This window comes from Onthophagus taurus, chromosome 8, assembly GCF_036711975.1.
Source record: "Onthophagus taurus isolate NC chromosome 8, IU_Otau_3.0, whole genome shotgun sequence".
NCBI lineage: Eukaryota > Metazoa > Arthropoda > Insecta > Coleoptera > Scarabaeidae > Onthophagus > Onthophagus taurus.
Genome location: NC_091973.1, coordinates 4,841,550 through 4,868,707, shown reverse-complemented (window position 1 = coordinate 4,868,707; position 27,158 = coordinate 4,841,550). Strand labels below are relative to the sequence as shown.

The 27,158-nt window shown below is 33.6% G+C and overlaps 3 protein-coding genes across 3 annotated transcripts; all 3 read right to left on the bottom strand.

Annotated features, from left to right (window-relative positions):
• Positions 1-381: 381 nt before the first annotated feature.
• On the bottom strand, positions 382-5,139 carry LOC111425348 (ceramide glucosyltransferase). Its single transcript, XM_023059325.2, has 6 exons — positions 4,677-5,139; positions 4,209-4,555; positions 4,008-4,120; positions 3,687-3,952; positions 3,446-3,635; positions 382-1,442 (listed from the first exon to the last, which is right to left on the bottom strand). The coding sequence occupies exons 1-6, from the start codon at positions 4,772-4,774 to the stop codon at positions 1,263-1,265; spliced, it is 1,194 nt and encodes a 397-aa protein (XP_022915093.1). The 5' UTR covers positions 4,775-5,139; the 3' UTR covers positions 382-1,262.
• Positions 5,140-8,144: 3,005 nt separating this feature from the next.
• Positions 8,145-16,418, bottom strand: LOC111425319 (chromodomain-helicase-DNA-binding protein 1). The gene is made up of 5 exons (XM_023059276.2): positions 15,951-16,418; positions 14,914-14,993; positions 8,919-13,394; positions 8,564-8,863; positions 8,145-8,502 (listed from the first exon to the last, which is right to left on the bottom strand). The coding sequence occupies exons 1-5, from the start codon at positions 15,957-15,959 to the stop codon at positions 8,286-8,288; spliced, it is 5,082 nt and encodes a 1,693-aa protein (XP_022915044.1). The 5' UTR covers positions 15,960-16,418; the 3' UTR covers positions 8,145-8,285.
• Positions 16,419-18,943: 2,525 nt separating this feature from the next.
• On the bottom strand, positions 18,944-25,956 carry LOC111425320 (SHC-transforming protein 1). The gene is made up of 7 exons (XM_023059277.2): positions 25,360-25,956; positions 25,235-25,305; positions 24,939-25,173; positions 24,685-24,845; positions 19,730-20,013; positions 19,421-19,662; positions 18,944-19,326 (listed from the first exon to the last, which is right to left on the bottom strand). Exons 1-7 carry the CDS (start codon positions 25,444-25,446, stop codon positions 19,189-19,191), a joined length of 1,218 nt encoding a protein of 405 aa, XP_022915045.1. The 5' UTR covers positions 25,447-25,956; the 3' UTR covers positions 18,944-19,188.
• Positions 25,957-27,158: the final 1,202 nt, after the last annotated feature.

Below are 27,158 nucleotides of genomic sequence, written 5' to 3'. Positions count from 1 at the left end.
AAATAAGAAAAACAACATTACAAATGAAAAACTCTTCTAATCCAAGTTTTTCCTTTTTAATCGCATTCCCTAAAAAAAATTACAAAAAACACATTTCAAAAAAATTATTAATACATAAACATTACCTTAGATATTTTTAATCTTAATCAGACATTCCTCAAGGAAAAGTTTTAGATAAAAAATTCCCAAAAATTTTAATATTTATCAACAGGTGGTGACTCGAGTGCCATCTACATTGAGTTGATGCGCGTATTTATTACGATGATGTATCTTCTTAATCTGAAACATATCAGTGAATAACTTTTAAAATGATTTTATCTTGAATTTTATTCCTCGAAATCTCAGAAAATAATAAAAAAATAGGAACGAAATAAAAAATAATTTTTATGTAAAATACTTTATTACAAATGGAAACGAATAATTAATAATAAAACGCAATGGCTTCGCGAAAAAACAGTCTCTCGTATATAATAGCGTTTCGACAAGAACGATAGCGACGAAATTTCGACAAAAAATGTTGGTATAAAGTTATAATAATGCGCAATAATCGATCGTATATTAAATATATCGTATATAACGACTTCGTAATGTATGAAGGTATGCAAATGATTCCTCGGTTCGTACTCAGTTTGAGTATTACGAGGACAAAATGTAAGTGGTAGCTATAATTAGGCGTTAAGTTTAGGAAATATATATATTTATTATGTATATATCTAAAGACGGTACTAATTTGTTTAATTAATTGTACATTATTCTTCTTCTTTTTTAATTTTCGCGGTGGAACGTATCAAAATTACCCCATTATTTTATTCAGGGCATTCGTTTCGTTCCGTCACTTATCACAAAATTGACTAAAATACGTTCAGATCGAGAATTTTGAGTGTGCACGCGTAAGATTGCAAAACTGTAACGTATAGCATTTTTCTTTTTGTTCTTGGAGCTACGTAAAATTAATTAGAAGAATATATAAAGATAATGTGCCGGTATACGTACATTTAAATTATATCACAAAGGGAGAGGGAGGAAAAAGGAGCAATAAATAAAGAGCTAGTGATCTCAAAATGACATCAATAGTTAGTTACATTCTACGCTTATACAATTATGACGAATGTAAATGTAAAATTACTACGCCTACAGACGATATGTATTTTTTTTATATCTAATCCGAAGATTGGAAAAATTTGTAGGAAGGTTCCGGCTTCCGGCTATTTACAAACACACGCGGCCTCCGTCGCTTGGTACCCCATCTAAAATGCCAAATGTCAAAACTTTATCCGCGGCTTGATCTCTTGCGCCACACCACCCCACGCCAACTTATAAATCCTCGATCGCCATTTTATTTCCGGGTCGAATATTGCATGCAGAAACAAGTACGGGCCTGAACACTCTCTGAATAACCACGCGACAACGAAATCGAATTTATTAAAAGGTAATGAGCCATTCTGAAACAAACAAACATTTTCTCAACCTCAAATAATTACTATTATATATATTATTATAATATAATTTAAAACCTATATCATAAAAACAGAGACAGGAAAACATGATTCGAAGAAGGATATTAAGGACGATGTTGATGGATATCATGAATAATATTGGGAGATGATTACAAATATCAAGGAAGATGATAATGATGACGATAATGATTTAATAGAGACTTTCCAACATCCTACACACTCCTGAGTGTTGATATATATTAGTCGAAAGACGATGAGAAATGCCATAAGAATGATTAGGAAGGCAAAGAAACATATTGAGTTTAGCGATATCAAAGGCGATGTTAAAAAAGTTGTAAAATGTGGTTTGATGTGGAACACCTTAATAATACAAGCAAATACTTTCTATCTCTTAGCTAAAAAAGAAATTAGATAACCTGGCTCCTATAAAACCAAGAAATTGTCGAATTCTGTTATAATTAAATTCGTTAGTGTCTGGGACAAAGTTATTATAAAACAAAGCTAAAAGATTCTCATATTTATTGAATTAAGGACTTCGTTTGGTATAGTATAGTTTAAATTATAGATTCGCGTACGCGTGTCGACTTAATTAACTTAATTTTTTATTCAAATCAACCTTCAACCTTAGTGGAATACTTAAATCACCTCTTCATAAACTCAGAACCCAAATATTAAGTGTTGTACAGAGTGTTATCACATTTTACAACTAACAAATTATTAGTTTGACCACAAAAAATAAAATAATCCTGAGATCAATTTGACATAACTTCATTTCTTTGACTAATAATAACCAATCTGAATTAATTCACTTGAGCCTGTGTATTATTTTATTTTTTTGTGATCAAACTAATAGTTTTAGGAGAAAACGTCAAGAGATAAAAAAGTTGCGTATTGAATCCCTATACATAAATCAAATTTTTAAACAGTAAAAGTAGAGGCTTTAAAAAGTTATGATGCAAAGTATTATAGGGGTTGATTTTTATATTATAGGGGTCAAAAAGTGCCTGTGTAATAAAATTGTGTTCTTGTTTCAAATGGATTAAATAAATATTTTACATTGAATGCATGTTTTAATTCAATATTTATTAAATAGAAGTTTTAACCAACTCTGTACATACAGGTGTCCCAGGATAGATGTTATAACGACTTAAAAATTTTCGAAATTCATTTTAAGGCTAAGGAATTAAGCGCTGTTTGGTGTGAAGAGAATTTTAAGAACATTTTCATATTTTGAAAACAAAGGCGGCCTTGACTATGAATCGAAAACTATTTTTAGATTAGGTAAAGTAATCTTTTTGTTCATGATACGGAAAAATGTTATTAAGAAAAGTTGTTCAAAATGAGAAATTATGGTCCTATACAAAATTTCAGAAGGATCTATCTACTTTGGTTGAACCATCACATTTTAATTTAACTAACAAATATTGTACAGTAATTGAAATGTGAATTAAAACTGAGGGATAATACAATTTATTTGTTAATATTTGCGACTTAAGTCATTTTTTTTTCATGGCAGTTTTCATTGTTTTTTTTTTTCTTCACTCTGATCTAATTTAAAATATGGTGGTTTAATTAATGTAGGTAGATCTGTCTGAAATTTTGCATAGTGCCATAATTTCTCATTCTGAATAACTTTTCTTAATGACATTTTGCAGTATCATGAACAAAAAGCTTACTTTACCTGAACTCAAAATAGTTTTCTTCACTATCAAGGCCGAGTTGATTTTCAAAATATGAAAATATACTTAAAATAACATTCAAAAATGTTTAAGTCATTATACCTCTTGTAACATCTATCTTGGGACACACTGTATACTTACATAAAACTGTATTATTTTTTTTTCTATATAATAGAAGAGTACATTGTCACTGTAGTTATTTTCAAAGTGATAACCCAAGAAAATAAAGTCGTCTTTATAAAAAGGTTATCATATTAAGGTCAAATAATCTAAGTATAGCATATCAAAACGGAAATTGCTTACACATACCTGAACGATTGATAATAATATCCAATCACAGATGAACCACATAAGAATGTGGATTAAGTAAAATCCTAAGACGTCCCACTTGAACAGGACATTAACAGCCCATGCGGCACCTAACCCTATTACCATACACTCCGAAAGTGGTTCCATGATTACTATTAGAGGTAGCATTGCAACACGTAGTTTTGCCCATCTAAAATATAGGGGGTTAATATCTTAAAATAAATTTGTCTTTAAAATTAACCTTGTAAGACGAGCTTGAAAACTATTGACATCACAAATTCCGGAGTTTTGCAAAGCTGGTTGACTGCAAATCCGCATTTTCCATCCTTTATCTTTTAAGGCCTTGGCCATGAAGAAATCTTCGGCGAGATAGCAACCAAACGTTTTCAAGCCGCCATCTTCATCCAGCACAGATTTACGGATTAACGCAGACATTCCTGTGTGGCAGTTTATGTTTATGAAGTCAGCTGCTAAGTATATGCGTGATTGAGCTGTCCCAAAGTAGATCTACAACACCAATTCATTTTCATTTTTCCATTTTTTGGAACCAAGTAAAACTTACTTTCTCCAACGTTCCAGCGAAACCATCCCGATCACTTGTAAATGGCATTTGATGAACTAAAGCGGTATTTTCGGACATATAACGCATCATATCTTGCAAAGTATCCTCTTTCACTACAAAAAAAAATTTATTAACGATTAGAATTAAACAAAAATTAGGGTATTAATAAAAGCTTAAATAAAAATCTCTTTTGATACCTACTTCTAATCCCGCTGTCTGAGATAAGCACAAACTCATAACTGACGGCATCATAGGCCTTGTTCATATTGTTGATTTTGGGGTTAACTCCCACGGAACCCGCGCCTAGGTATAATTTTGCATCCACTTTTGGATATTTCTCCATCAGGCTGCGTACAAGCATTATTGCTGGATCTGTGTCGTCCTCCAAACAGAAGAGAATCTCATACTTCGGATAGGTCATTGTGAAGAATGTTTCTAAGTTTGAAAATAAATTTGGGTCTACTCCCATTAATGGTTTTATTATTGAAACGCCGGCGTAAGGAGTTTCTGAATCTAGTTGGACTACTTTCTGGTGCAATCTATATTTACTGGAATTAAAAAAAAAAAATTAATATTTGAGGTTAAGTTTAAGGGCGTTAATTTTTTGAGGTTATGTTGTTTAATTTTATATATTTGTAATAATTAAAGGTTTATTAATGCTGAAATTACCCGTAAAAGATAGCAACGAGATGAATTAACCACATGGCGCACCAGTAGATGAAAAAGAAAATTGCGAACCCGTAAAGGGTGTAAAGCATTGGGACCATCCTTAGTTACGTTTTCCAAGTGTATTGTTGTTTGGGTTGTTTTTGATTAGTTTCGAGGCGTTTCGTGAACATTTTCACTTGAACTTAAACCGCACTCGGTCTACGCGAGGCACATTTTATCACTGAGCGAAACATGGAGCTCTGAACATCACTCCATGTCATGCTGGAGTGAGCGCGGATACCCTAAAAACCGGAGATAACCTCTTTATCTTATGTAATGAAAACAAATATTTGACCGCCCTAATACTAAAAAGTATATTATATTGTTATACGATTAATAATTTAACTCGCGAACGACTCCGGTTTCTCTTTCTAAAAATATAACGCATTAAAACCAATTAACGCTCGCGAGTTGTGACTCACGGAATAGAAACGATAATTCAAATCAACCTATTTCAAAAAAACAAATATTGATCAATTACGTTTTCTTTATCAATTTAGCTATCGCTGCGGTTATCTTTTTCTACGAATAAATTAAATTATAGACTTAAAAAATTTGTTGTCAAGTACTATTTAAAGGTCTAATAAACTCATTATAATTTAAGTGCAAAAGCACTCATAATATATAGCCGCATTGTTGGTTGATTAATTTTATTGTTCATAACAAAAGACTTGAAATAAACCATTGACGCACATGAACAACCTTACTCAGATGACAATTATCTTTTCGAGAATTCGCAATCTTATTAGATAACGATTGGAATAATACCGAGATTACTCATGAGTTACTCATTCAACAATACATTTACTTTAAATATTCTAAACATTTCCGGTTTAAAGATAATTATAGCTAACTGTAATTGAACAATCTCATTTTAGGATTTTCATTCATAGATAGCGGCAAAAAATCTAAAATATCCAATTTAGACTCATCACTAGCAATAATTGTGTCAATCTATCACCCCACTCACAAGACATTAAAAGTAAATTTATATAATTTATGAAGAGCAACCTCAATTTTTCCTTGCAAAGCCGTAGTTAAGAAAGATCTACAAGAGATGCAGGCCATCAGGTCCACATTCCATGTTCTGAAGACTTCTAGCATGTTCGTCATGGAAAAGAGACAGTAACGCAGATTGCAACAGCTCAAGGATCTTGCTGAGGAGAGGGAGAAAAATTAAATTTTATAGAAATTGATTTATTGAATAAACAAGTATGATCAGAATTCACAATTCTTTTGGTTCCTTTTAGGAAGTTTCTCATCCAATAATTTTTACACATAAGAATCTGATTTTGAGAACTAATGATCGTTCCAATTTTTTTACCTGAAAATAAAAAAACATAAGGTTACCAAATTCCCTATGCCTCTGTAGTATCGATTATTACCCCGCATATTGACGTCACTGGTTCGATACAGTCAGAGTAAAAGATAGCCTATACTGTGGTACAGTCTATATAAAATATTTAAACCTCGCATCGTGTTGTTCATAGAACCAGCTACGTCACTGACCCACCTTGCCTCTCAGAGGAGGATAATCGGCATTGGGTAACCTGATGTTCTATAGACCTTGCAACACTACTCACACGACATAACCAACCTCATTGCGCAAGATCTCATTTTCTGCCTGAGTTGTATAACTGAGAAGTGGATCAGCAGAGAAATCTGCATACTTGACTTCCTTGGATATGCACTCTTCGTTTGATGGTGTTAAGGAAAAAAGTCTTAGATAAGAAAGGAACTCACCTACAAGTTAGAGATGTGCGCGTTGCTTCTATGAGGTTTTAATTTCAAATACTTTGAATTATAAAGCTTTAGTAGCCCTTAGTATTGTTCGTGATAGAAGAAATAATCTAATAATCGCCCCATGCACAATACTTAGGGCGGCCGACTTCAAAGACGGCAATACTTGGGGCGGCCGACGTCTTCGAAGTCGGCCGAGATTATTCGGCTTCCCCAAGTACTCTTCGTGATATAAGAAATAACCTCGGCCGACTTCGAAGACGTCGGCCGCCCCAACTATTTTCGTGACATAAGAAATAATTATATAAAATTTGTGATATAAAAAATAACCTCGGCCGACTTCGAAGACGTCGGCCGCCCTAAAAATAGTTCATGGTACTTGGGACGGCCGACATCTTCGAAGTCGGCCGAGATTATTGGGCTCCTCCAAGTACTCTTCGTGATATAAGAAATAAGTTCGGCCGACTTCGAAGACGTCGAGCGCCCCAACTATTTTCGTGACATAAGAAATAATTATGTATAATTTGTGATATAAAAAATAACCTCGGCCGACTTCGAAGACGTCGGCCGCCCTAAAGATAGTTCATGATACTTGGGACGGCCGACGTCTTCGAAGTCGGCCGAGATTATTCGGCTTCCCCAAGTACTCTTCGTGATATAAGAAATAAGTTTGGCCGACTTATTCTTATATTACTTCTTATATCATGAATAATACTCACTAAACAGGTGCCCACACATCTCCTCCATATTAAGATTGATAAAAGGCAACTACATTTTTCTTTCATCACAGACGAAATGAAATACCTTTTGTTTATTTGTAAAAACATTCGTTCTGTAAAATGTTATTATTCAAGAAAAATTATAAAATCGGGTCACGCCGGGTCCGGTCGAAATCAAAGTTGCTCACGATCACGCACGCTCTGCTACAAATTATATAGGCCATCAGGTCCATGTTCCAGCGAGTAGAGCGGAAAAAAGATTTTGTGAGAATAAAAATTAAATTTTATAGAAATGGATTTATTGAATAAACAACTATGATCAGAATTTACAATTCTTTTGGTTCCTTTTAGGAAGTTTCTCATATCCAATAATTTTTACACATAAGAATCTGATTCTGAGAAGTATAGATCGTTCCAATTTTTTACCTAAAAATAAATATATAGTTTATATGACACGTCCTGTTTCCATTTTGTATGTTATTTGTATTTTTTTAAATTTTGCAGTTTTATTAACCTACATTTCGAAGGAAACAAAAAAATAATTGGGTTCATCGGTCCCTCAAAACCCACGCGGTCTTACAGAAACTATATTACATCATAAATAACAGTTGAGATTTGAAGAAAAAATCATATATATAAAAAGAAATGTGGATCTAATGTGTATGTACAGCGCGAATATACAAAAATTCCACATTATATTTAGGTAGGCCTAATCACACGTTATAGTACACAGCCAACCTCGCATTAATTAATTAACATAATTTCTACTACAAAAATTACTATAAATTACTTATCGTCATAAAGTAATTAAAAAAAATAAAAAGGGAGAATTAATAAGGAAAAGTTACAAGAGGATAATTAATAAGGAAAAAAATGTGATGTGAGAGTGTTTTTGTAAAAAGTAGATATAAAGGTTGTTAACAATGCTTGTTACGTCTTGAGGAAAAAAAGTGAAGAAAAATGCAACATGTCTCATAATCATACAAAACGAATCCTCTTTTTGGAAATATCCTCGCTTAAACCTTAGACTAATTCTATAACTGTACATCTATCGACATATCACTGCTTAAAACACAATAATTAACGTAAAGTAAAATTACGTAAACCAAAACTACGGTTGTCTCCTATCATATTCTCGTCTATAATCACGTTCTTGACGCCAGTCCCTCATAAAAGGATCACCAGGAGCGGGTTGATACATCGGAGAATAAGCGGGCCCTGGATAATGATTACCGTAGAGTTGTTGTTGTCGTGGATTTAATTGTGGTGGCATCACATCACGATTTATTCTTGGATAATTTCTCCAATCATCTTTACCGCTTGGTGAACTAAAAAAATGAAATAATTTATCATTATGTTGATAAAAAAAAAATTTATTTATTTTCTTACCGTTTATCCGGTCTATTATGATCTCTCTCCCTATGATATCCAGGTCCACGTTGATAATCACTAAATCGATCACGTTTATGATCCGGAGGAAATCGATCTCTCGATTGTCCAACTCCACCACCCCATCGATCGTGATCGGGAGGAAGTTGATCATGTCGGAAATCTCTCGGAGGTAGAGTCGGCTTCCTACTTTGTCGATTCGTTTGATTATATCTCCAATTATGATCATCTTCGGCGTTACCATCCTCTCTTGGCTTTTTCTGCCGTTCTTTTTCACCGTTCCTATCTTTTTTCTCGTATCTGCAACAAAAATTCTTATTAAAAAAAAGAAAAACAAAATTTTTTTTTATATTACTTTTCTGAATGTATTTTTTTATGATCCTTTTCGGCATCTTTATCTTGTTCCTCGTGTTTCCGTTTACTACTACCACTATTGTGTTCTTTTTCATCATTTTTATGTCCATCTTTTTTACTCGAAGTCGATTGTTCGAGGTCCCTTTTCTTTTCAGATTTATCCGTCGATTTCTTACACGACCTTTTATACAATTTGTATAATTTTTTCGCATCAAATTCGGTAAATTTTGATACAAAATACCACAAGTTACTCCTCCACTCTTTGATTTTTAATGGATCGGAATATTGGTTTAAACACGTGTTGATCTGTTCACCAATTTGTAGGAGGCATAGTCGCGTATGATTTACCTGCTCGGTTTCAGGTAAAGATTGGTCCGGGTTATCGAGGGCTTTCAAAGCTTTTTTAACGGGTCGCATTTTTTCTTTGCACTCGTTAAATGTAGATGGGTCAAGCCCGCCTAACATATCAAGAGCTCTCGGTTCGTTATTTGCTGTGAAATGCATTGGACCAGCGTTTTTCTTCTCTTTCTTTTGCTTTTTCTTTTCAGATTTTTTGTCTTTAGTTATAGGGATGTCATAATCATCGTCTTTTTTCGATTTTAATGATTTTTTTGGGGTGAGATTTGCCGGGGTGGATGCGGTTGTTGTGACGGTGTTTGATGTGCTTTCATCGTTCGATGTATCGTCTTGCTCGATTATCTCTTTTGTGAGGGCTTTATCTTTGGCTTTTCTTTGTCGTTTCGGTTTAGTAATCCCTTTTTTCTGTTCTAGTTGTTTTTTCATTATTTTTAGGAGGTATTCCGCTCGGGATTGTAAATGCTTCGCTTGCGGCTTTTTCTCTTCATTTAATAATATTTTATCGCCTATGCCTAGTGAAGGGTCCATTTTGATTTGTTCCCATGATCCCATGCCGTATTGATAAATTCCCACTAATAGTTTGGAATCTTCCCCACTATTCCAATCGACGTCGAAATGCGCCGGTTTTGTCCGCGTTTCAAACACCCATTTAAATTTGTCTTCTGTGGAGTTGGGTAAAACTTCGTCTAAAGGTTGGAGTTCTTCTTCGCAAGCCATCATTGTTTTGGCGTTTACGGAAACACCCCCTAATTTAAATGAAGGCCCCCGCACTCGTTTTTTACCCTCGGCTGTTTCATTGTTTTCTTTCGTGTGTTCGCCCATGTAAGCTCGACACCTGTCGTGTAATAATTCGCCTAATTTCTTTAATTCGGCTAAAGGTTTTTCTTGTAATTCCGCATCGCAAGCGACCGCTTCTAACCTTTTCAAAGGCGCACTAAACTTTTTATAGCTTTTAACAAATCTGCGAATTTCGGCGTCTGTAAAGTTTTTAATTCGTTCGCGGTTTGCTAATGGTGGTCTTCCGCGTTTTCTGGGTCGCTCTTCGTCGCTATCATCGCCTTCACCAGCACTAGACCCGGATTCTTCTTGTTTTCTTTTGCGCCTACCTCCGGCTTCGTCCGCATCACTTTCCGATTGATTTATTTGTTGGAGTGTTTTGCGCGAACGAGGTGGTAAATATAAATCTTCCATTTCTTTGCTTCGTTCTTCCTCCTCAACCTTTTTCCGTAACCTTTCAGGAATGATTTCGTCCCAATCTTTGCTTTCTTCGTCCGCTCCGTTCGGTACTGGAGATGGTTCGGTGTCTTCATCGAAAGCCGCAAAATTAGCAACTTTAAACGCTGATAGGAGCTCATCTCCAACCAAGGCTGGGGCTTCATCTTGAGTTTCAGCTCTCTGAAGGATTTCGTCGATGTCACAATTTGGTTCTTCGTCTTTATCATCTTCATCTTTAAATAATTCTTCCGCCCCGAATTTTAAGATTGCTGTTAAATCCTCTTTGTTGAAGGGATTTGAGTTGGAATTACCTTTTTTGTCTAAGACTGTTCTTCCGGTTGTGTCCATTCTTTGAATAACTAGGTGATCTAAAACCATTTTTTGTTTGGCCCTTTCAACGATTTCTTCTTCAACGGATCTTGCCGTAACTAATCTGTAAATGTTGACTTGATTCTTTTGGCCAATTCGGTGGGCTCTTGCTTGAGCTTGGAGGTCATTCTGGGGATTCCAATCGGAATCGAATATAATCACAGTATCAGCGGTGGCTAAGTTTATTCCTAAACCTCCCGCGCGCGTTGAAAGTAAGAAACAGAAATCCGTGGAACCATCGGCATTGAAATGATCTAACGCTTGCCGTCGAAGTTCCCCTTTGATACTCCCATCTAATCGTTGAAAAGGAAAGTGGCGCAATTGAAGGTATTCTCCTAAAATATCCAACATTCGGACCATTTGGGAGAAGATTAAAACTCGATGGCCGGTTTCTCGAAGACGCAGGAGGAGTTTATCTAATAAAACTAATTTTCCAGAACCGCGAAGTAATTGTTGAATGTGATCGTATTGATTGGTGAGAATATCATCGATAGGTTTTGTTAATAAAGCATGGTTACAACATTTTTTTAGTTCAATTACAATATTTAAAAATGTGTTCGTTGACCCTTTCACGCCTTTACGCAACGCATTATAATTTTTTGTTAATATCCATTTATAATATTGTTTTTGAATTGATGTCATTTCAACGCGTAGAATTTGTTCGACTTTAGCGGGGAGTGATTTTTCAACGTCCTTTTTTACTCTCCTCAAGATAAACGGCTCTAATTGTTTGTGCAATTTTTGATAACCTTTTTCGGCTGCTTTTTCGTGATCCTTCTCAAAATCTTCCCAACAATTGAACTTTTCGGGCATAATAAAATGTAACAACGCCCAGAGTTCTTTTAAACTATTCTGGAGCGGGGTTCCGGTAATTAATAGCCGATGATTCGTATCGAATTCCATTAATGCTTTGTACAAAAGTGAATCATCATTTTTTAAACGGTGAGCTTCATCCACCAAAATCACAGCCCAACTAATGCTACCCAAAAAGGCTTTGTCTTTTAAGACAATTTCATACGTAGTCAAAATAGCGTTAAACTTCAGTCTTTTCGAGCCGGCATAACACCATTCGTATGACCGGATAGTGTCTCGCGAGTTTACATCACCTAAGTACGTTACAAAGTTCATTTCTGGTGCCCATTGCGAAAATTCTCTTTGCCAAGATGTCATAGTTGATAGAGGAACCACGCATAAGAAAGGACCATAAAGTTGTTGAGAATTAAATAGATAGTAAAGGAAGCATATGGTTTGGATAGTTTTTCCTAACCCCATTTCATCCGCTAAAATCACACTGTTTTCTTTCATCCAAGCATGAATCATCCAATTTAAACCATCCATTTGGTAGTCTCGTAACACTAAATTTTTCTCTTTACCCATCATATAAGTAGGTTGAGATTTAATCTCGTGAAACTTAGGACGTTGTCGTAAAGCTTTGCAATGTTTTGATGGTGTATGTTTGGAGTCCTCGCGATCACAGAATTCGGTGATTTTGTTTGGCCATTTTTTCTGGATAAGGGTGGAGTCTTCCCACGTTGATTCCGCATATGGTAAACTTTCCCATTTCACAAAATAATCAACTCCGGTTTCGTTGGATCTTGTTGCTTTTGCAATGACTCTTTCAACGTTGTTATAACTTTTTAAAAGTTCTTGTGATAATTCTAATTGGCATTCGTAATATTCTATATCTTCGGGGGTTGCGTACCTCCTCCATTGCCTTAATTCGACTTCTTTCTTAATATAATTTTCTAATTTTTTTAAACCTTTCACTTTTTGTTCCCTTAACGAATTCTCAGACTCCCAGGTGTTGTGTATGTGAGCCCAATCTTTCCATTTAATTAAATACTGATCTTCTAAGTTATCATCATCCAATAAATCCGCACCGTCGTTTGGATCTCCGTTCTCTTCAACATAATAACAGGTGGTTATGTTACCAGTAACTCCTTTTTTTCCTTTGCGTTGGCCTAAAATTTTTTCTATCGTTTCACTTTTATCTTCAGCTACAGGCTCAACCTGCTCCGCTGCGTCCACCTCCAACAAATCTTCCGAATCCGTTTTATCATCCTCACTAGCTTCTTTATAACTAACGGAAGTAGTCGCGGTCCTTCTCGAAACCGCCCTCCGATTATCCCCATCCGATTCGACACTCGAATCATCAGATGAATAATGAGCGGCCTTTTTCACCGGTTTTCTTTTAGGGGGAGGCGCTCTTTTCGAACCCAATCTTTTACTCGGAGGGGGACGTTCTTGTTGCTCTTCATCGGACTCCAGGTAACTATCATCGTTGTATTTCCATTCGTCACTTTTACGCTTTGATTTTTCACCCTCCGAACTTGACGTTCGCGATTTTTTTGATCTCCCCGATCTTCGAATTTGTTGGTTATCATCATCGTCGTCGTCGTCATCGGAGTCTTCGTCTTTGGCGGATTGATATTTTTCAGGGGATGTTGAGCCGTGACTACTTGAACGATTTGATGGGGTTGGGGAAGGTGCTTTATTTGAGTCACTATCCGAACCACTACTTGATGAACCAGAATCACTGCGAAAAAATAAAATTAAAAATTTAATAATAAAAAAATCTTTAATCGAGGTTTTATTATTTAATTTTTATTACTTATTTTGATTCTTCATCCAAAAATATATCGATTTTAATCAGGGCTTTTCTTAGAAATCGATAAAACTAGAAAGTTAAAACTTGATACAATTTCTCCCCAGAATGGTGAATCCAAAAAGTTCAAGCTTTGTATAATTCCATGGATTAAAAAATTGACGGACTTGCTTTTATAACAACAACCTAAGTTTTATTTTTGCCTCAAACAGTTTTTAATTGACTTGATAAATAACAAAGAGAATATGAGGGCCATAAAACACATTAAAATCATCTTTGGGCAAAAGGAAGCTTTGCCACTATGTGATACGGATTAATATTCGATAACTATTGATGCAAACACTTAGAATTTGTGCTTTCAGTTGCAAGAGGTAATCAAGAAATGGTATATTAATTTTTTTAGCTAATGAAGAATCAAACGAATGAGCTTTGTCTACAACTTGTTAAATATCCTGTTTGTTAATGATCTCCCCTCGCCAAGAGCGTTGTCGGCTGAGCTAAAATCTACCAAAAAAATTTCTTGAACCATTTTTTTGCCACCATAACAGCTGATCAACCTCCGATTAAAATTTGATTCCTCACAAAGGTAGATGATGGATTACAAGAATTACCTAATTGGATTTAATTTAGCCCAAGCTTAATCAATATGAGTTTTATAAAATATAAATTATTATCGACGCTTCATTCCAGGAATTTAAACGTCTCCACCAACATGCGTTATTAAAATTTCTTCGTCGACTTTATTCCCCAAAGTTTCAAATCTGATTTATTAATAATATAACTAATTAATGGTGTAACATTAATAATTAACCTTAAGATAATGATATATAGTAAATTCCTGCTGATTGATGGCAGTTAATGGAAGATCATTTGAATCATTTGTTTTAGCTATTCAACGAATAGTCATCCATGCATTCCATTTATGGTACTCAACTGGAATATTATAATTTTTAAAAGCTCTGGAATTTTTAGCTTTGGGAATATCCATCATTTTGAGTTTATTATGAGTACTTATGGCACAATAATGGAAATTTTTCGCTAAAGTTTCTTTAACGTGTACTAATTCATGACCTTCAATTTCAAATTTTGTTAAAAAAATTAATTCAATCGGCCAAATAATTTTAATAAGAAACGAATTTTTCGAACTATTTAATTTCAAAATTTTTTATCAATAAATTCTTTTCGAAGTATAGTTTACAATTGAAATGATATCAAAATTCGGATTGGCAAAAAAAAAATGTAATTAGCCAAAATTGTATTAGAAATAATAATTGTATCAGAAATCAAATTTCTCACGAATTACTCACGAGAAAAAATGAAGTTTAGATAAGGAATAGTTACTTCATATCAACATACCTTAAGGTGAATAAAGAATTTGATTAGTAAATATTCACGGGCTAAATACAATTTGTTCCGTGAAATAATTTTTTTTTTGGAAAATATTACTTACCTATCAGAACCAGAATTGTTGCTAGAGGAATCGCTTTTGCTGTCTGAACCCGTGTTCTCCGAATCGGACATTTCCTCAGTCTACACAATAAATATCGTTATACTTACTTATTTTTTGATGAAAAACCCCTTTTCTAAATCGTTCCAAATATACGGACAATTTTAATAAATAACAACAAAATCATGTTTGATAAACACATTTATTGTACATATTTAAAATAATTTATTCATTACAAACGATTTTAATTTAATACTTTAATTAAACAAAAAATAAGGAACCCCAAATTTAAAAAAATCTTCAAATAATTTAGTTGATTATTTTTGGGCTAGTTGGGTTGATAAATTTAATAAAAATAAACATCAACATTTTACATTTTCTTTATAACATATATATTAATATGTTGAGTTTATATTTTTTTGAAATCTCCAAGTAATTTTTAATTTTATTCATCAAGTTCATTCAGAAAATGAACGATTTTCGATGATAAATCTTGATCAAAAATGATTTAATAAACAATAAATATGGGGAGATGGGTAACAAGTGGTGGTTTGTCAATGATTTTTTGGGGGTTAAGTTGACAAAATCTATTTGAAATAATAGAATAAACGTGTGAAAAGGTTTGTAGGGGCTAAAACAAAGATAAAGTGACTTTTTCCCGCCAGTTATTTAACAGGAATGTTGTAGGTACCATATAGGTTGAAAAGTAAGATTACCAAAGCTAAACTTTAAGTGAAAATTGCTAAAAAGGGTCCATCTCAAAAATTGAAAATATATGGCTTAAAATGTTCGTAGGACCATGTAGAATCCGTAGAAAGAAAAAAATGGTTGGAACACACCTCGGAAGGGGGTGAAATTGTATAAAAACCATTTGTAAACAATAATAATCAAAGAAATCGCGAATAATATGTTACTATAAAAGTGGCCACGCCCTTGGGTTCACATTGACAAGATAATGATTAGGAACGATGGAAAATATAGAAAAGAGGTTTTTACGCAAAATAAACCCGGTAATAAATAAATAAAAGGGTAGTTCTTACCTCTGGCATTATCACGTAAAATTTTCGCACGAATCCTATCGAATATTAACGCGGACCGATTACATAATAGATTACCGATAATCTTAAATTACTTAAAAATCTGTTCATAATAAAATTAACCCTTAATTCGATTGTTTAGTATACAAAACAAAAACTTTTCTCAACTCGTAACCAACACTCTTTTAGGTACTCACGCCATTTTGAGAAAGTTCATTCAACTATTACGGCAAATTTCAACGAAAATCACTCGATTTTAAAACGAAATTGTATTATTTACCGCTAAACACGTTATATCAAAATATTTTTAGGTTATACGAACAGTTTATGCGCACATTCGTACGTCTACTACTGCCAGTACAATGTCATAGCTACCGCAACGTATGCCATTTTGATTTCTACAGCGTAAGCCAAATCACACACAACCGAGGTTAGATGGCGCTGCCCGTTTGGTGACGTCACGTCCATGCGATAAACGACCTTACGTACTACGTCTGTAAGGTCGAAAATGTTCGTCCGTATTCTAACTGCGGGAGAAAATACAACTCCAATCGAAATCGTTGAAAATAACCGTATCCGTTTCCGTAATGCATTAAATAACGCCAAATTTTTAAATAAAATACATTCGCGATTTAATACGCATTTTACTAAACCCCCACGACCCTAAGGCTCCTACATTATGAGCCATCTTTATCCGGCCTTGCACCAATTCCGCAAAATAACGATTTTTAAAGGAAATACGTCGTATCTACGGCGGGAAATTCAAAATTTATACTCTACAGACTTAGTTTTACAGACACACCCAGAAATAAATCGAGAATATTCCTTTATATTCAACATATGCAACGTTCTCTTCCAACAATCAACTTCACATTTTTGCCCATTTTTTCTTAAATTATCCCATTTTTTATGTATTTTTCATATATTTACTTCATATATTTTACTTTCAATATCAAATTTTAGTTTAACACCGCCATAATATCTCCAAAATTCAAAAAGAATTCATTCTCATTCATAAATTTCTTTAATTATATCAAGATTTTTGTGGCATTTTCAATAATAAAACGAAATCTTTGACAATTCAACAATATTCTTGTGATTTTCTTCTACTTGTTTCTGTAAAATTTATATATATAAGGATGCAAATACGACGATAATTTTGATAACAAAAAAATGTCCATGTAATTAAAATTTTTCGTTATATTTAACGGAAATGTGCAATGCATAAAATATTCAACGTATTTCTTTTAATAAATAGCGGCTTATTCACCTTAAACATGATTTAACATAATAAGATTGCTGTTTAAACATTCAACCGGTTTCTATAATTTTGTAGCCATCCTCAGGAATCGAATAACAACATTTTCGAACTTTAATTATTATTCCAAAATTCCTCTCAAATTGGTTGGTGACTTTCCATCTTGCATTCTCATCTAATACATAAAATCCATCTTCGATTAATCAAGTCTCCTAATATTGTACATAAAAAATATAGATTTCTATTCTATACCAGCATTCATCAACACCCTGAATAAATAAATAATCAAAAAATTATCCCTTAATATATAAAGTAATAATAAATTGGACGTTAAAAATTATTATTAAATACGGATTAATTTAAATAATAATTTTGTTGGATTCCTCCTGAAGATGGCACAAAATGAGTGCTGAAACCGGTGGAGATTATATCATCAAAATATATAAAAAAAATTATAAGGATAAATATGTCAAATTTGGTTCGAGAATTCTATAGTCACGAACAATTCCGAACTTTTCTGGGCTTACTTACAACATGTAATATCTAAGCGCGGAAAGATTCAGAACTGTTCAAAACTACAAAAAAGTCTCGAGTTTATAAATCTTACTATAACTAATTCATCGAAAACAGATCATATTCCCAGGTTATAGATCCCCGCAAAGCCAAATATGACGAACACACCACCATAGCGTATTACGGAAGAGCTTATGTTTACAATAACAGTAATGGACACCCCATATAGTAAACAAACTCAAACCAGCAGGTATCCCAAAGATACCGAATTAATTTGATATCAAAAAATAAATTTTTGTTTAAACACATGTGGTTCTGTAAGCCTAAATATTATAATACCGTTGTGCAACACCGTTGATTACTTCTAATAAATTTTGAAGAAAAATAAAGATAAAATTCAAAGGAACCATAAAAGTGAAGATGAAGAAAATATTAAAAAAGAAAAATCGTCCAGGATTGGGTCTAAAAATCCATGCTGATGGAGATTAATGAAAAAATATTCCAAAGATAGTCGAGAAACCCATCAGGTTTTCTTGGACAACGGCCCGAAAAACTAATCAAGAAAAATGGAATAGAGTCTTGGAAAATTTTTTGATAATGACAAGACAAAAACTTATAATTTCAATATTAAGTTAATTCACGACTAAAATTAACTTTTAATTTTGAATGTCCAGCTACTTAAATTTCAAATAAGCTATGAGTCATTATTATTCATATGATAGTTGTTGAGCAAAAACGCTTGGAAATCTGATAACGAACGCCACTGTCCACGCATCAAATTCGAGTTATACCAAGAAAATGATATAAAGTTGTCGAATTCACTCAAAATCTGCATTAAATCTTTCATACTTTGTACTTATTTGCAGAATACTTTGAAAATAACAAGAAATTTGTGCGGTTCTGTAAATCCCAAGAAAGAGAATTTCATTCGATTGTGCTTGGCATTACTTGGGTATATGATCTTTTTGGGTATATTAAACCCTTCCTAGCAACATCTCCGTATTATTACCGCTTAAATCAACACTTTCAAATTCTATTTAGCTTATAACTATCCATCCTCAAAGAATTTCATTCTTAACTTTGTAATTAGTTGCGAGTTATAATTACCATTTACCTAAACTTATTAAAAACCTAATTCGTAAGCGACTACCCTTCATCACTTATTTCTTATTAATTATATAAAAACCTCTTTCCTATAATAATGATTAAAAATAAAAACTCTTAATTTTAATTCTGTACAAAAATATATAATTTATTTAATTTAACGTGATCGATATATACACAAAAAAAACAGTAAAATCTTCAACATACTCTCTGATATCGTATTATGATAAAAATAACAAAGAAAATTTGTTCGACTTCGATACGAAATTAAAAAAATAATTAAAGCTAATAAATTTTATCGGCAAAAACAAAGGCTTTTCTACTAGAAAAAAATATGTAATCCGTTACATTGTATTTGTTTAAATTTCATTTCAACGGCATTTTTCGAGGAACAGGCGTTCTTAAAACTAGGGCACTTTCCGCTGATATTATCGGCAAAGCGTTCTGACAATGATATATAATCAAATGACTAACACTGTTGAATATTCTGTCTTTGGTTCGTACCTAATATAGAAAAAGAAACTACTCGAAAAATATGTCTTTTTGTATGTATTTTGGTTATTAACGTCGCGAGTAAACTAAAGAATAAAACACTTACCACGCCTTCTGGATCGATCAACAACAAATGACGCTTTGTGTTGTCTTGCATTCCGGATAAAACGTATTGATTTGATGAATTGGGCGACTCCCGTACCAAAAAATCGCCATCGTTAATCAGCAAACCTTCCGCTTCACGTCGCGTTATTTGGCCATGGAACCAAACCTCTTTCTTCAACTCCTCTAATTGTTCATCCATCTGTCTACAAGGCACTGGCGGTGGATTTTGATTCGTAAACGGCTCTGGAACCAATACATAAAATAAATTACACAATAAAATTCAAACAAAAAATTTTTTTTTAATACTCACGCATATCAAAAACATCTCTTTCTCGTACAATAGTGTTGATATCGTTGACATATTCATGATGATTTTCGAGCGACATAACGTACGAATTAAGATCGATAAGATTCGGTGTTTGTGGCGTTTGAGGCGCTTGAACAAGGGGTAACGTTGTAAATGATGGGACTACGGTCGGTAAAGGCGGAACTGGAGGTGGCCGTTCTAAAGGCATTGCAACGTCCGGAGGAACCTTCCCAGGAAGATCGTTGTAGTAATCTTTATCTGCATCTCCACCACTCAACATTTTCACTCTGAAAGTTACAAAAAATATAAAATTATATAAAATATTCAGACCTAGAGTGTAGGTTATTTAGAGATAAAAAGAAGATTTTTTTCTTATATAAATTGATGTAACTGGTTGAACCCCAACCACGTTAAATAATAAACGCGTTTTTGTTAAAACTGTATTTTTCAAAATGGCGACCACGATATCTTTTTCTCGAACGAATTCTTTTTAAATTTGAACGACTTTTTCAATAGTCGCGTTGCAAATTAGGATAATTCTGATTTATCGAACTCAAGGAAAGACTACAAAAAAGACGAGATTAAAAACTTGCCTTTAATATTAAATACGAAAATAATTAGTTATGACCAATGATATTCAAGACACAACAATTAGCTCAATAATTGTTGATGGAAAGCTTCAATTAATTATTGAACCCCGCTAATTTTATATTAAAAACACCACACATATTTAAAACTGTATGAATTCGTAGAAAACTAATTATTAGCTGTATAGGAAATTTGTTAAATATCGTATGTAGGGTTAAAAATAAGCAGATAGAACCTGTACACAGATTCCAGCATCATGGTTGCTGGATAACAGACGATCTTGAGCTTATATAGAATATGCCAGATCCGCTTTACAAATGAAAAAACTCCGAGCAAATTCAGTATTGTTATACAGAGTGGAAACATGGTCTCTTGGAATTAATATAGCACGTCACCAATGATGAGGTGCAAAGAAGGAAAATGGAAACTGACAGATAACTTTTAAATAAGTTAAAAACTCGGAAAAGAACTTATCTAGGGCATATTTATTGACATAGGCGCCGAATACGTGGTTGCCCTGGGTATTAATGGTTTTATTTTGATCGAAGTTGCCCTTTAATTGTTTTTAAATAATTTTGTTGGCAACAATGTAATATTGGTAACGTCAACGCTGGCTAGGGGAGTCCCAGTTAGTTTGTTAAACGCAAGGTCCGTAAAGCGCATTGTACCAGGTTGGTCAGAGATAGCAGAACGCGTTTTATAGGGAAAGGAGGGGGGTGACGTCACGAGTTACGAAGCAGTGGGAGATAGAGACTGAAACGAAGTAATTTATCATGAAAATTTATTATGAAAATTGTGTATTTTTCTTTTTTTATTATTTAATTGCACAATTTATATACTTTAATAGAATATAGTCTGTAATACGTGACGTCATGATTAGAGTATGTCAGGGGTGTTACTTTTTATACGTTGATATCCTTCGTCTTGCCAACCTTGTACAATACACTTTACTGACCTTGGTTAAACTTTAAGGGATTTAAAGAATATATTTCTTCTCACAGATTAAATAACTGTCTTTATACTGAATAATAACTTAATTATAGAATAAAGTCTTGCAAGTGTTGAAGCGTATTATATTATTTTGTTCACAATTTTGTTAAGGTAAGAATATTATTATCATTACTTCATTAGGTGGTATGATATTTTTTTTCTTTCCCACTATGATTTAAAAATAGAGGGTGAAACTAAACCACCACGAAACTACTTGCTTCATAAAAAACAGAAAGTAGATAACCTTTTTGGTCATAAAATTAATTTTAAATCTAACATAAAAATACAACTTCCTACAACTCATAATGAAAGGGAAGGTTAAAGAGGAAAAAGAAGCCCAGAGAGGAGAAAATGATGCTCATGGTTGAACAATATAAGGGACTGGACAGGCATTATTAAGAACAGCACAAAACAGAGAGCATTTTATCGAAATTATCGCTAATCTTCAGTAATGAAGAAGGCACTTTAAGAGGGAGTATGTAGAAAATTTAAGGAAAAAGCTAGTCAGGTTTTATAATTAATTTATTCTCTCCAATGGCTCTACAGCCCAAATTGAGCCTTGGCCTCCTCAACAAACCGCCGTGTGGAGCGCATCTTTTCGCGCAGATAAACTTTGCCATTATGTAAGAGTCATCATGTATGTAAACACGCTTGCCTACATAAGGTTTGTTCCAACTGCACTTTTGACTGCCAATTGACGTCACGACGGCCGTCACGCAGTTGACATTCCAATCGAACTGATCCGCGACGTTCTGTCACGCGTTCCAACGACTGTCCGACGCATTCAGTCAAATTTGTACCTGGTCTCGACCCAAGGTTTATATATTAAAGGTTGTCTAAGTTCCTATGCTGCAATACTTTGATTTTAGTTTGTGGGCGAGGGGCAAGAGCAGGAGTGTTTCGTGACGTAAGCGATCACGGATTGCGCACGCAACCTCATGACCAGGTGGTGCTCCATGCATTTGTTTAATTTGAATTGCTTGGCGGTATTATTTTCCACATGTGACGTAATGCGCAGTATGGTTGTGTATGAACCTAGACAACCTTTTATATATAAACCTTGGTCTCAACGAAGTACGGTTAGTCACGTCCTTTAACGCTTGCGCATAATCAGCATAACTCATTTCCAATTGTGCAGCCTGTCTGCTGGTATCTGTTATGGTTATGTTTACTATTAAAGCGTACATTTGGATTATTCCCTCTTCTTTTACATGTTTCTGGTGTTTTGTTTAACAAATTTTTAAGGATTTTTATTTCATATGTATGTTTTATGATAAGTTTCATAAACAAATTAATCAAAAAAATTGTAAAAACGGCTTTTTTACATTTCTAATTATTGCTACTTCAGTTCATTATTGCTAAAAAAATGAGAAAATGGATTTCGTTTGAAATGGTAAATTGTGTTTGAAGCGTCAATAGGGCCGTTAAAGTCAATCGATTAGAAAGACAGTCTTTCAAAAAATCGATAATCTAAATTAAATTAGACGGATTAGTAACGTTTTCACGTTCGAAAATTGTTTAATTTTTCCAATAATGAATGTAAAAGTTTAAAATTCCCCACCTCCGACTCCAGATGACGTTTTAAGTAAGAAGGAAGAAAGAATTACGCTCGCTCCCGTTTTCTTCTAGCGCATAAGATTTGTAGCATTGTCTCTCTCCAGGAATTTTATTCATTTTTATACACTCCAATCGTATGCTCAAATCTGAGTGACGTACTTTAAAGTTCGAGCCCTGTAGTTTCAAACTTTATTATTTTATTTATTTTTTTTTTTTGGAAAAACAGCCTTAGAATTAAAAATTAAAAAATATAGGGTCAATCAATTTTAAAAAACTTTCGAATAAGCCAATTGTAGCGTACACAGCCTACCTTCACATAGAAATTATAACTTTTATCAAATTACCTTATTTTCATAAATTAGCTATGTTACCATTTTTGTTGATTTTGATGTAAATTCATTCGATTATAAGCAATCAACCAAACAACACGTCTGTCTGCGTTTTGATTTTTAAAAGGAGTAAATTATATAAACCACAACTCTTTACCAATAAAAAAAAATAGCGTTGACGAATTGTACGCGTTTACGAACGCATGCGCAAAAGAAAGTCGTAAATTAGTACGCGTACATGAACGAGTCAAATTTGTCTCTTGCAATTAATGGTATGAGCACATCACCAATGATGAGGTGCTAAGAAAGATGGAAACTGACAGAGAACCCTTAAATATGATAAAAACTCTTAAAATGGTATAGAGACAGGCATGGACACCCATTCATTATTAAGAACAGCACAAAACAGAGAGCATTTTATCGAAATTATCATTTTCGAAAAATTATTATCGATTATCGAAAAAGCTGATCGTTTTATAATTAATTTAGTCTCTCCAAAGGTTCTACAGCTAACCATGTGTAACGCAGCAAAATTTGCTGCGCTGACACACTGATACTGGCGCACCTAAGTGAGTTAGCGCAATGTATCAACTCAATTGCGTCATAATAACATTTCTGATGCATCATATCTATCGCTCGCCGGTCAGTTGCCTTTTTCGCATTAAAGTATGATTCATTAGTTCGTGTATTAACTTTCAGCAAATTCAGGTTTTATACGTAATTAAGGGATGGTATTTTCACCTACATATCTGTAAATCCTCAATAGCTATTTAACAGATCTGTCAGGTTTTAGCCCTGTTAACTTTCGCAAAATGAGAATATGTTATGGTGGCGGCGTATAACGTCTATACATATAAGGAGTACATGACGCGTTTTGTACAATGTCATATACATATTGAGGACTTTATAGATAGTTAAAAATACCAGCCCTAAATCTTATGCCGCCTGCGCCATAGCGGTTAACTGTTTTGGGTCTATGAGGATGTTGCGTCTATCCCTAGTAAGCCACAACAGCGTGCGCAACTACGCCAATGGTGGCGTAATTGAGTTGACTCATTTTAAAGTTATTTATCTTTATCTACAGCCCAAATTGAGTCTTGGCCTCCTCACGAAATATACAACATGTGGCCATATATCACATGATTCATCTCCTTCTAGGAGGAAGGGAGAGCAACTAGCGCATCTTCTCGCGCAGATTAATTTTACAATTTTGTAAGAGCCATCAAAGGTTGTCACTATGTATGTAAACACGAATGGTGCTGATGGACTTACACTAATAATCTAAGTGAAGTCAACAGTACATAAGATAAATGGCTTAATACTAGGCTAAGACATCCCCATAAGTAATTAATTGAGTGTTGTGTTAATGACAAAAAATAAAATGCTTGATAAAAGTCTAATTAGGGTTTGAATGAACTTTTATTCTTATACATTAAAAAGTTTCTGAGGTATCAGGGTGTAGATTTAGACCTAAATATTAAACATTAAACTTACTCTACTCCAACTGGTTTGCAATATTGTTGATATCTTAATTCAAACGCCTGTCCTATTGTTGAAATGACATCTTTTGCGTGACCCCCGCCGCATTCCAACACATAACACGCTCTCCATTCAGATGCGTCTTTCGCGATGTAAGCAACAAAATCCATTGTATCCTAAATTTTACATAAAATAAATACTTGAAGTATACAAAAACGCAATATAAGAATAAAATGATGCAAATGTAGTGATTAATTAAATTTTATTACCGTATCTCCGCCCGAAGCAAACGATATTCTAGGCATATCATGACTAGCAATGATGTCGTTGGATTCTAAAGAAGTCAAAGTGAGTTTGGCGCTGGATATGTTTAAGCTGACATCGCAACCAGCATGGTCCATATTGGGCTCTTCTGCAATCGCACGAAGCACATTTTTATCGATCTTTCTTTTTTTATCAGCAGTTGTTAAGCCGGCTGCTTCTGATACTTTGCTAATACACACCCTAAAGATAAATTATATATATTAATAAGGAAATATGTATTATAGAAATTAAAATTTCTTACTTTGCAACATTTGATCTTGTTTTGAAGTCCAAGGTTTTCATGGAAGTCTTAACTTCGAGACAACCTATATACTAAAGAAAAAGATTTATTAGAAATTACGTTAAGGAGAGAAATGAAATATTTACCCGTACTGAATATGTGGCTCCTTTGTTGGCAATAAGATTATCGGAGTGGATCCAGCCCCCAGAAGGTTTGCTGATGAATCCGGACATTTTAATGTGATTGCGATTATTGCACGTTAAAATATATGTGATAAAGCAATCACATATTAATGATATATAGTTGATCCGCCCGTTCAGGGTCGTAACATGGAGGACGCATTTTTACCTCAAAAAATGGAACGGAGATCGCTGCTGGCCAACACCCATGCGATTTACGAAGCGAAAATTGGGAGCGCCGCGACGGTTGCCGTTTCGGATAAGTTTCGATCGAGGTTTTCCTTGTGGGGAAAATCGATTTTCTTACCTTTTCCGACCGGACACTGCCCAAAATGCCACCGATTTTTGCAATAATCATTGCATTTTAACCAAGTCACCGACTACATGATGCCATGCGCAATACTCTATAACACGTACCCACGTCATCTTCCCTGCGGGTTTCTTTTTTCTTTTCGCCGTCGAGATATTTTAATTGATGCGACTTCTTAAACCGCTTTTACCTTAATCTTCATCTGTCGGACAAGTTATTTCTAACAAATTTAGCGATTAACACTTGTAAATAACACTTTCTTTGAGGCTTCATAAAACCGATAAAGATGGCGGATAAAAATACAAGTAATGCCATCTATCATCTATAACTGAAGTAACTATTCGTTTACTTATTTCATTCGTTTTAAAGGAAAATATTAATTTTTTTATATTAAGATGTTACTTTTTGATCAAAAAGTTTTTTTTAAATTTTATTATCAAAAAAGAATTTTTATGGAAAAAAAAATTTTTGCAACACGTCCCTTTACTAATGGATGGATTAAAATGAGAATTTAGATTTAAATTTATGTAAATAATACATTAAAGAAGTCGAATTATGGTTATATAATTGTGCGACGATTTGGCAACACTGTCATAGAAGCATCTGGAAAAGTAAATATATTTTAATATTTTTAGAAAACTCTTTGTTTTTGTTATGAACTTAATAAATTACTATCACAATATCTATAAATGTATTTGTTTTTCCGATAATAACACAATAAATAAAGATTTTATCATTTAAGGTCACTTACTTTTACCTGGAGAATGTATCACCAACTTAATGTAACAAAAAGTTACTGTTATTAGTAGTTTTGTATTGTTTTTAATTTGTACCAAGAGATGGCGTTATTATTTATTAAATCATATTATTATAATTTTGTATCTCACTACAAATTTGTTTTCGCAATATTGTTAAAGTAGGTTAAAATTAGTGGTGGAACGGATATCCGGGACTATCCTCTTTTAGGTGTTGGACAGTGCAGATAATAATCAAGTTCAACCCCAATAGGACTTTTTTCATTAAATACAACTTTATTTATATCAGATTTGTCATTAGCAACCTCACAGTAACTTTGAACACTTTCAGTTCTTGAGAAATAAATTTTTGAAATGATCGACAATTTTTTCGAATTTTGTAATTTTCGATTTTTTGGAATATAAGTATAAAAATTTCCCAAAGTGTTAATAAAAGTGTCTTCTTTCCAATGAACCAACCCATTTTGAAAAATACCTTTTAGTTTTTGAGAAAACAATATTTGAAGTTTTGATAACATTTTTGATGTTGCTATTTTCATCTTTCAAAATTCATTTCTTGTAAGATCCTTGTGGAAATATCACCAATTATTAATTAAAATATCCTCTTTTTAATGCAACAAGTCGTTTTGAAAAATCGCCTTTAGTTTTTGAGAAATAAATTTTTGAAATGATCGACAATTTTTCAAATTTTGCAATTTTCG

Coding starts and splice junctions, on each gene's coding strand:
- LOC111425348 (XM_023059325.2), bottom strand. CDS start 4,774: ATGGTCCCAATGCTTTACACCCTTTACGGGTTCGCAATTTTCTTTTTC. Junction 4,121..4,208: donor CTCAGACAGCGGGATTAGAA/GTAGGTATCAAA, acceptor TTTTTTTTGTAG/TGAAAGAGGATACTTTGCAA. Junction 3,953..4,007: donor TCGCTGGAACGTTGGAGAAA/GTAAGTTTTACT, acceptor TTGGTGTTGTAG/ATCTACTTTGGGACAGCTCA.
- LOC111425320 (XM_023059277.2), bottom strand. CDS start 25,446: ATGTCCGGATTCATCAGCAAACCTTCTGGGGGCTGGATCCACTCCGAT. Junction 25,306..25,359: donor GAGCCACATATTCAGTACGG/GTAAATATTTCA, acceptor CTTTTTCTTTAG/TATATAGGTTGTCTCGAAGT. Junction 25,174..25,234: donor ACAAGATCAAATGTTGCAAA/GTAAGAAATTTT, acceptor ATTTATCTTTAG/GGTGTGTATTAGCAAAGTAT.
- LOC111425319 (XM_023059276.2), bottom strand. Junction 13,395..14,913: donor AACAATTCTGGTTCTGATAG/GTAAGTAATATT, acceptor ATTTTTTCGCAG/TGATTCTGGTTCATCAAGTA. Junction 8,503..8,563: donor CATAATAGACCGGATAAACG/GTAAGAAAATAA, acceptor TCATTTTTTTAG/TTCACCAAGCGGTAAAGATG.